Below are 10437 nucleotides of genomic sequence, written 5' to 3' on the forward strand. Positions count from 1 at the left end.
TATCTGAACAGATTTGGAGAAATTATATCAATTGTTATATGCAGTGAATGGGTGCCATCAGAATGAGAGTTGAGAGTAACTATCATTACTCCTATAATTAGGAAGGGAAATTGTGAGACATTTGAGCAGCAGATGCACCCAAACACATGAATACCTCTGAAGCTTTTAGTAATCAAAAATTCCTTTGTATAACCAACTAGAAATTCTTCCGTTTTCAATTTTGTCTCAGAACTCAAATATCAGTTAATGGATATTTGAACTCAAATTTTGGATTTGCTGATACCACACAGTAGGCTTAAATGTGTTTTTTTATTTTTTTTTTATTTATCTAAACAGAAATTATTGCACAGAGTTGACAAATTGATTGAAAATTGAATAAAATATCATAATAAAGTCATTAAAGGCTTTTACTGCATTTACAAATTGTAGGAACAAAGATGGAACATTCTGATAAAATCTTGCAGCATTCAATCACATCTGAAATCAAAAGCACTGTTTGCACTGACAATTGTTTCTCAGGATGATGACTGTAACATATTTGCATACCTCCTCTGAGATCAAACTTTGAATTTGGCAGCAAGTTCATTTTATGTATCAAAAGTGTCAAAACAGCACCCTTTCAAATTAGCAGGGGCCAAAAAATAAATGATATTTGCATCTGCATCTGTTGCAGAGTGTTCACTACAGCACTTGCACCATAGCTGCATTAAACACAATTGCAAACAGTGGCCTGACTGGACTAGACAGAATGACATGGACTCAAGCAATGGCTCAAAGTTTGGTGGAAACTGTTGGTTGGTCAAACAATAAATTAAATACATTTTTTCATCCGCTATTTATGTGATTTCATTCAAAAACACTCATGGCACAGAAATTGCTGCCATAATTAAATCATAAACAAGCAACTGTAAATTCTGTTGCAAAAGCATGTAAAATGTACCATCCAAATAGAGCTGAAGACTATTAGAATAGGTTTAAGGTTGTAACGAGTTGCAAATTATGACAGTGAATGACAGGTTTCAGCATTTATGAAATAAGGATGTGAAGTGGTATACTGAGAAAAAAGAAAAAGAGCACTAACTGTATTATTGCATGACTAGAAAAACCTTCAGAAATCAAGTTCTGAAAACGTATATAACATTCAAGTATTCACACTCTACACATGCTGGTTACATAAAAAGGAGAAAAGGACAGGGTACAAGATTCCTGGGGTGACAATGAAAGGATAAGAAACAAAAGAGTGAACAATGAAAGAGAAAGAGGAATTTGAAACAGGTGGCAGAGCAGCCCACTGAGAGAGACACTGCTGGACAGGAAACAGAATGAAAGAGACAGACAGACAGAGAGAGAGAGGGAATGCGTTTGAAAAATGACACATGCAATGGAGTGCAGCGACACACATTCTGTCCGGAACAGCCTCACGCAGCAAACAAACTCCTACGACAACCTGCAAGCCAAATACAATCGAATATTCAGAGCCTCAAAGAGAGAGAAACGCAGACTGACACTTCAGTTGTTACACAGCATTCAAATGGACGGCTTTAAAAACTACACTTAACAGTAAATTGCCGCTTACCATCCATTTGACTTCTGTAATGTGACACACTCTACTGTTCAAAGTTTGAGGTTTCATTTTTTTTTAAAGAAAGTTAGATTTTCATTCTCCAAGGAGACATTTTAGACACTTATTATGTTACACAAGATTTAATATGTAAAATAATCACTTCTTTTAAACCTTCCATTCATCAAAGAATCCTAAACAATACATATTGCAGTTATATATTGCAATATATATATATATATATATATATATATATATATATATATATATATATATATATATAAGCTTTGACATCAGTGACAAATTACATTAGGAAACAGTTATTTTAAAATTATAATATTTCACAATATTAGTGTTTAATATTTTGCACAATATTTTTAATCAAATAAATACTTATGAAAATAAAAACTTATGAAATCTTACTGCCCTCAAACTTGTCAACAGTAGTGTATTTGCAAATGAAACAGGATATTATTCATCATCAAGAGCAGGACTGTAAAGTGAGCATTTGAATGAATGAATGAAAGGGTTAGTTCACCCAATAATCTAAATTATGTCATTAATAACTCACCCTCATGTTGTTCCAAACCCGTAACCCATAACATATTTATGCGGGGTCGCATTTTTTCAAATACGCCGCTCTCTTGCTGCATAAATTACCGATTTCTGAAAGCAAAATATGCGGGGCTAGCATGATTTTATATTCCCTGTATTTTTGTTGCAAAAAACTCACATATATATTAGCAGAAAGTTGAAAAATGTTGCGTTTACTTCAGACAAGTAAAGCGCAATTTTCCCCTATTACCATGGGAACCTTATGAAATGACGTAATTACTTGACGTGAACATCATCTGCAAACCCCGCAGTGAAACCATAGACAGTAAAAGAAATGGACACAGCGATCCCTTTGGAACTCAATTGAGACAAGTGAAGCCCATTTTTAGCGTTTTTTAGCACCACCGTTTCTGATGCGCAGACTCAAACGAAGCTTGACGACGTCAGCATCCTGTCTGACAGATGTAAATCTTCTAGTAGCTGTGCGTGCAAACTGCCATCGTTAATCTTGCAGAGACGGCGAGCTTGAGCGGGGAGTTCTTTGGCTTGAGTGAGCAGGAGTAAGTATTCTGATAAATTATTTTGTATAGTATTTTAAAATGTAACGCCAGTACGCCATATTAAGTTAATTGCCTGCAAGCTTCTCCTCCTGTCTGTACGTTAATGTGACAGAGAGACGAGTGGTTATGACGCAATCGTTAGCCTATTTTTTACAAAAACTGTTTATATGGGGCCATAATGTAACATAGAAGGTAATGGAGCCCTTTATACATTGTCGTCAGTGGTGGAGAAAGTACTTAAGTTTAGTACTTAAGTAAAAGTACAACTACCCTGCAAAATATATACTTAAGTAAAAGTATAATTACTACATCAACATCTTACTTAAGTAAAAGTCATAAGTACATACTTTTAAATTTACTTTAAAGTATTTTTTTAAGTAAAAGTACAATCAGTTGTCTCAATGTCTGGGCTGTTCAATTGTAACAATCACAAACAATATCTATTGTGTACTGGAAAGAGTTGTTGTGCAATACTGACACTGTAAAAATCTGGTTATTTACTAATTACTCATTAAATAATAATTAGGCTAAGCCAATTATGACGTACAATTTATTTTATTATGACATACAATTTATTTTATTTTTACTATACTATTAAGAGCAGTAAAAAAACCTCAAAAGTACACAGGTGAGTGTTATTCTGAACACTTTAATCAAATTTGTATGACCAGTTTATTCTGCACAATATTATTCTGCTCAATATTACATTTATTTCTGTATTTTTGATCAAATAAATGCAGGCTTGATAAGAAGAAGAAACTTCTGTCAAAAACATTAAAAATAGTAATGTTTCCAAACTTTTGGCCTGTACTGTATATATATATATATATATATATATATATATATATATATATATATATATATATATATATATATATATATATAATATCATGATATTGACGAAAAACCACTGTCATAGTTCAAAATTGTTCACAATCGAATCAAACCAAGATATAGTTTTGCCTGCATGCTTATACTTGTGAATGTCAAATAAATACCCAATGTTGTATGGTAAAGAAGCTAGGAGCCGACGCCGTATAAATAGTTTGAACATTTTTTCATCGAGTCAAAACAAACAGCTATTTTAGCCAACTACGTATGAACAGATATAGCAGTAGTTTGCTCATCTCCAAAAATGAAACGTACTAGCAAGCTATCGTCCCTGCTGTGCTAATAACCAGCTAAAGAAGTTGCCCTGTTAGGGTAACAGTTACTACTAACTTACGTCAAACAAATATTATAATATCTTCGATTTACATCAGTTCCGCTTGTGTTGTTTCAAAACACGTGCTGAGCGCGTGAGTTCTTTGGCCAATCAGATCTCCGATCTGTTTCAACGTGCATTGGCCAGCAACGCCAAAACGTCAGTCGACCAAAAAAATTTTTATGCAAGATTCGGAAGGATGTAACGACACGCATTTTAATAATGTAGTGGAGTAGAAAGTACAGATAATTGCTGAAAAATCTACTTGAGTAAAAGTATAAGTATGCATAATTTTTTTTACTTAAGTAAAGTATAGATACGTAAAAATTTACTTAAGTACAGTAACGAAGTACAAATACTTCGTTACATTCCACCACTGATTGTCGTGTATCTTTAGAAATAAATAATGGTCAAACGGAGTCTTTAAACGCCTCAGATGTAAAGTTATTCGCTGTCAAAGTGACAGCAAAATGAATGGGAGTCAATGGGAATGCTAACGCAAGTGAAGTTCTGCTAAAAGATGGCAGCCCCCACCCGACTTCAACTTCCGGTCGAGTTCCTTGCCGCCTGGGTGAAACCAAGGTGCAACTTGAAGCGTGCAAATCATTCTCATTTGCCAACAAAAATAAGCGCAAAAGAACGCGCAAAGCAGTTTCCCGATTTGTTACATGACAGTGGAGCCAAATTATATTGCGAGAACTGGCGAAAACTGCGGTTTGATGAAATATAGAAAAAAAGGTGATTCCCCCAACAGCCCCTTCTCACTATAGGCTACTAACACTTGTAGTTTCATTCAGACGTTGATGCAACTTTACAGTTGTAAGATTGCACATTTTGTTACAGAACAGTACCAAAAACTTACAGTTGTAATTATATTAGCAGTATGTAAAATAATTTACGTTGCAGTAAGAGATTGCAACTTAAATATTCTGTGATTTAGTATGCTCGCTTATCATAGGAAGTAATAAGAAATTACTCTTTACATTAAGGTTGTAGCCTAGTGAGAAAAAGGTGTTGGGGGAATCACCTTTTTTTCTCTTTTTCATCAAACCGCAATTTTTGCCAGTTCACGCAATTTCATCGCATAAATTGCAAAAATATCCTGCATATTCCATCGCATTTTTTAAGAAAACGTGCCGCAAAATCAAGGATTTTTGCCCACAACAATTACAAAAAAAATCTGCGTTTTTCTGGAGGGACTGGTACGGTCTACTGTCCATGTCCAGAAAGGTAAGAAAAACATCTTCAAAGTAGTTTTTGCTATTTTTGGACCACAATGTATTTTTGATGCTTCAAAAAAGACCCTCTGATGTCACATGGACTACTTTGATGATGTTTTTCTTACCTTTCTGGACCTATGTTTCAATGGAGGGACTGAGAGCTCTTGGACTAAATCTAAAATATCTTAAACTGTGTTCCGAAGATAAACGGAAGTCTCACGGGTTTGGAACGACATGAGAGTGAGTTATTAATGACATAATTTTGATTATTTGGTGAACTATCCCTTGAATTAATATATTAGCAAACATCATTCAACAGCACACATGTTAAGTCAATAGAAAAGCAAAGCTCTCTCAATCTCCAATGAAGAGCAAGATCATGGATTAAAAAGGGAATATTTTTTTTTTTTTTTTTTGTGAATAATGTACACCATGTAAATTCTAAATAAAAATACAGTTAATTTTTGAATTAAAAAAACTAATTAGTTAAAAAAGTGGGTAGGACTGCACTTTTATCCACTTGGACCTGACTGGCCATTAAAGTGGGTGTAGAATACCAGAATTCATTCATCCATTGTATATTTTTAAAGAATGGCATTGGATGATTAATAGGGAGGAATTTTTAAATAAGATTGATTCCAAATTAAATACGTTAAATAAGAGTAGGTATGGGCAAGTAAATACATTTAGATGAAAGATTACAGAGGCAAACGTTTTCTTTGGAATAATGTGCTATAGTGAATTGCACACAATAAGACCATTGTGTTAAAGTAAATATCACAGGAAGAAGAAAGAAATAAAACATTCCCTTAATTAGGACCAGCAGTCAGTTGCAATAAACTCCATAGGTTCAATAAAAATGTTCAGAAAAGTTAACCAAACTCTTTAAATTCTGTGCTTATGGCTTAAAATGTAAGCCTTTAAAACATAAGACAGGAAAAGAGTACTCTGGAGAAGTGCACAAGAAACATTCTCCTTTTTTCCTGCTCCAATTTCACACACAAACACACGCGCATCTCAAGTCGAATAGGGCTGCATAGTTAGGACAGATCCGTGGGTATAAATATCTCACAGTGGCTATAGTGTGGCAGGAAACAGCATCAGGAGCATTTCCAAACGCACACGGCCAGACTTCCTCCAAAGAACATGTAGAGCAGGTTCTTGACTTCATGGCTCACCTCGAACCCAAACCCCTCACCGATCACCACATGCCACGAACTGCCAAACTTCTTATCCATGGACTCCTTGATCATCTTGGCAGCACTCTGAAAACAGAGCGGGAAAGAGAGCGAGATGAAAGCATGTAGGCTACTGGAGCAGTCCAGATGGCCAGACTGTGTGCGTGTGAAGCGTCCTGACTCAGTACTAGACGGAAACTCAGAGCCCAGCCCCACCTGTGTGACCCGGAGAGCACATTTATCTGAAAGCCTGCGCTTCATAATAAAAGCACACACATTCAGACTTACCTCATTGTTGGAGGCAAATTTCTCGCAGGCTGTGACGCAAAGCTCCATAGTCTCCACGCGCATCTCCTCTGGCATATCTGTGTGCTGCAGATGAAACCAACAACACATATTCTAGATTCTAGTCAAGCTCTGACAGGTGTAACGGGATTCTTTTTATTAAGAAAAACGTTCTACTTTTTTATTCATCATATGTACAATCATTTGAACAAAAGTGACAGAGACTTTAACATTGTTACAAACGAACAAAATCTATTATCAAATAAATTATATTGAATCATTACTGATACTGGGAAGTCATGGCCTAATGGTTAGAGAGTCGGACTCCCAATCAAAAGGTTGTGAGTTCGAGTCTCGGGGCAGCAGGAATTGTGGGTGGGGGGAGTGCATGTACAGTTCTCTCTCCACCTTCAATACCACGACTTAGGTGCCCTTGAGCAAGGCATCGAACCCCCAACTGCTCCCCGGGCGCCGCAGCATAAATGGCTGCCCACTGCTCCGGGTGTGTGTTCACAGTGTGTGTGTGTGTGTGTGTGTGTGTGTGTTTACTGCTCTGTGTGTGTGCACTTCGGATGGGTTAAATGCAGAGCACAAATTCTGAGTATGGGTCACCATACTTGGCTGAATGTCACGTCACTTTCTCTTTTTTCTCTGGGAACTAAATAAGTTGTGGGAACTAAATCTTAATGCATGGCCAATGTAACAAATGTAAGAAGAAGAAGAAATGTTTCTTGAGCAGCAAATCAGTATATCAGTATGATTTCTGAAGGATCTTGTGACACTGAAGACTGGAGTAATGATGCTGAAAATTCAGCTTTGATCACAGGAATAAATATTTTTTTTTTAAAACATCCAAATAAAAAACTATTACTTTAAACCGTAAAAATATTTGACAATATTGAGGTTTTAATGTATTTTTGATCATACAAATGCAGCCTTGGTTACCATAAGAGACCTGAACTTTTGAACGGTTTTGTACAGAAATATTATTATAAATTATTATTAATAACAATACTTTAAAGATATATTAAACACTTAAAAAAATAAACAAGCTATGTTGCATTGACCAAGGCAGTGCAAAATATTTAGACAGTAAAAAGACTTAGGAAAAAAAGGGATAAATAGATGTTTAAAATCTCATGTTTGGAAAAGGATGGAAAAGGGAGCAGTTTGAGTGATCTAATACAAAAAATCCCAGACCCATCCATAACTGTTATGTCTATCTAGGTCACAGCAGCAGTGGAGCGGCACCCACCCGGATGAGCGGAAAGCTTTGCACTCTTTTGTAGTCGGCATCCTCTTTTTTACCATCAACGGTTTCTGCCATCCTTTTCTTTTCTAAAGAGAGACAGAAGGATTAGTCCTGTCTGATGAAAAGGAAAATCAGAACATTAGGTCAAAATACTCACCCATTTTTAGCATTGGCAAGGAGAATGAAAAACACATTAGTTTGTTCACAAACAGAAGTAAATGTGGGTTATTGTCCTCATCAAATATGTAAATGTATCAAAATGAACACAAAGGAAACGACTAGTCTTGGCATAAATGTAGAGATTATTCATCCCAACAAGAAATAAACAAGACATTTTAAAGCTTTAAAATCATAGAGGAAAACGTTGTAAAAAGGGGGACTTGTTTAATAACTATATAAAATGATTTCTGATGGATCATGCGAGACTCAAGACTAGTTTAATGGCTGCTAAAAATTGCATCTTTGCCATCACATGAATATTTTTTTTACATATACAATGTTATACATTTACAATATTTGTATAAGACGTACATTTGTACATCTTTGTTAAAGCCCGTGTCGTGTACAGTACATTGTCAATTACTGTAAAAGCATTTTACAACTTAAATCCATTTAAAAGCATTCAGATTTATACAACATAAACACTCGTTGTTGTTAAAAATAAGTCGTGCAAAGGGCAACAGAACCAGAACTGAAGCAGAATTCTACACATTTAAAAGACTACCAACCAAAACAAATAAAAACTCTGGGAAAAAACATTACTGCGTCGTTAACGTTACATAAAATAAGCTGATGAGCTGATCGTGTGAAGATAAACAATTGTATCGAGTAATTGTGACGCGTTTGTTTTTAGCATCTCTGGGCTAATGTTAGCTTGCTAGCTCGACTCCTGCACCCTTAAACTTAAAACGCTACGACTGATAAACAGCTGAACGAAATGGAGAAACGTAAAAAGGTATAAAGCTCGGTAATATTTAATTTTGACCAGCACAGCTCAAGTACATACCCCTTTGCAGCGCTTTACACACACACGCTCCTCTACTAGTGTTGTCATGGAGACACCCCGGCCCTGGCAACCTCCGACAGATCCACGTGACCTGTTTGTTTCCGCCTCCGTCCACATCTTTCTTTCTTTCTTTCTTTCTTTCTTTCTTTCTTTCTTTCTTTCTTTCTTTCTTTTCTTTCTTTATGTCTTTCTTTTTTCTTTTTGTTTCTTTCTTCTTTCTGTTTTTTTTTTCTTTCTTTCTTTCTTTCTTTCTTTCTTGTCTTTTTTTGTTTTGTTTTTCTCTTTCTTTCTATTTTTATTTCTTTCATTCTTTCTTTATTTCTTTCATTCTTTCGTATCATTTAATACTAAATGGCATGATTTGTACATATCATTTCCAAGAATAGCCTACTTTACATTTAGTGAGTGATGGTGCATGTATTTCAGTAACTATAAAAAAAAAAAATAATAATACAAAAATAATATTAATAAATAAAAGCCTGAAAAGTGTGTTTTTGTGTTAAAATAAGGTCAGTTGTTTGGTGCACCACACAAATCTGTTAATAAACCTTTGCTTTTAGATTATAATGGCATTAATGCATTTGGTTTCACTCCTGAATGGTCGGAGAAAGAGAGCAGAAAGGTAATCCCAGTGGGAATTATGACATTTTTGAGATTAAGGAAACTACTAGGCAATGTGTGCGAGTATGTGTGTCTCATCCTGGGGCAAAGCATCTAAAAAGGTCAATGTGATGTAGAATATAATAAATTCAACCAAAGTTCTGATCATGATTGTTTAAAATGCCTCACGCGTCTTGGATTTTCTTTGTAATTTATTTATTTTTTGGTCCACGTGCAGATGTTATTGAGCGGGCTGCCATCAGCGCCCACACCACCAACACAGATAACAGTATTTCATAATAGAGACTAGAGGTTAAAACCCTCCTACACATCTTTCCCGAGCACCATTCACTTCTCCACTGGGGATGTTGGCTTGTCTGTTGTTTGGGAGTTTTTGGTGCTTTTGTTCTGCACCTTCAAAAACTTTGTTGGCACTTTTAAAGCTGTATGAACCTCAAGGTAGCAAACAGAGTTGTAGTTTCGCAGCTAACATATTAGGATGATACTCCATTGCATGAACATGTTTTACTCTGCTGTCTTATCTGAGTTTTCACATAAGGAAAAGGCTTTTTAATTGATCTCTAAATACGTTAAAGGGATGAAAAATGAAAATTCCAGCATTATTTACTCACTATTTCCTTCTTCTGTTCAACATAAAAAGATATTTTGGGGTAGCCAAACAGTTGATAGACTCCACTGACTTCTATAGAATGGAAGTATGCCTATGGATGTCAATGGGGACTATCAACTCTGTGGATACACACATTTTGGAAAATGTATTATGCAAAAGAGCAAAACGTAAACTGGTTGTTCCAAACTTGGGGGAAGTAAATAAAACACATATTTTGATTTAGTTCATCCTGCATTAGAAGAACAAAGGTGGAACAATTCAGAGAATAGAAGAAAAAAGAAAAAAAAAAACTTGGGTTCTACACTAGCTGAATCTTTGGGGAACGTTTAGACCTCCTTTCAAAAAAGCACATCCAGACTTATTGATCCGTGCATCTAGAGTACAG

The 10437-nt window shown here is 35.5% G+C and overlaps 1 protein-coding gene across 3 annotated transcripts; it reads right to left on the bottom strand.

The window, feature by feature from the left end:
* Positions 1-300: 300 nt before the first annotated feature.
* Positions 301-8902, bottom strand: LOC127953553 (dynein axonemal light chain 4). Of its 3 annotated transcripts, XM_052552732.1 has the most exons (5): positions 7973-8893; positions 7819-7901; positions 6567-6650; positions 6279-6365; positions 301-1447 (listed from the first exon to the last, which is right to left on the bottom strand). In XM_052552732.1, the coding sequence occupies exons 1-5, from the start codon at positions 8007-8009 to the stop codon at positions 1157-1159; spliced, it is 582 nt and encodes a 193-aa protein (XP_052408692.1). In that variant the 5' UTR covers positions 8010-8893; the 3' UTR covers positions 301-1156. The 3 variants fall into 3 exon arrangements, with proteins under 3 accessions (XP_052408692.1, XP_052408694.1, XP_052408693.1); XM_052552734.1 differs by lacking the exon at positions 301-1447 and having other exon boundaries at positions 3492-6365; positions 8822-8902; XM_052552733.1 differs by lacking the exon at positions 301-1447 and having other exon boundaries at positions 3492-6365; positions 7973-8892.
* Between the last annotated feature and the right edge of the window lie 1535 nt (positions 8903-10437).

This window comes from Carassius gibelio, chromosome B3, assembly GCF_023724105.1.
Source record: "Carassius gibelio isolate Cgi1373 ecotype wild population from Czech Republic chromosome B3, carGib1.2-hapl.c, whole genome shotgun sequence".
NCBI classification, from domain to species: Eukaryota; Metazoa; Chordata; class Actinopteri; order Cypriniformes; family Cyprinidae; genus Carassius; species Carassius gibelio.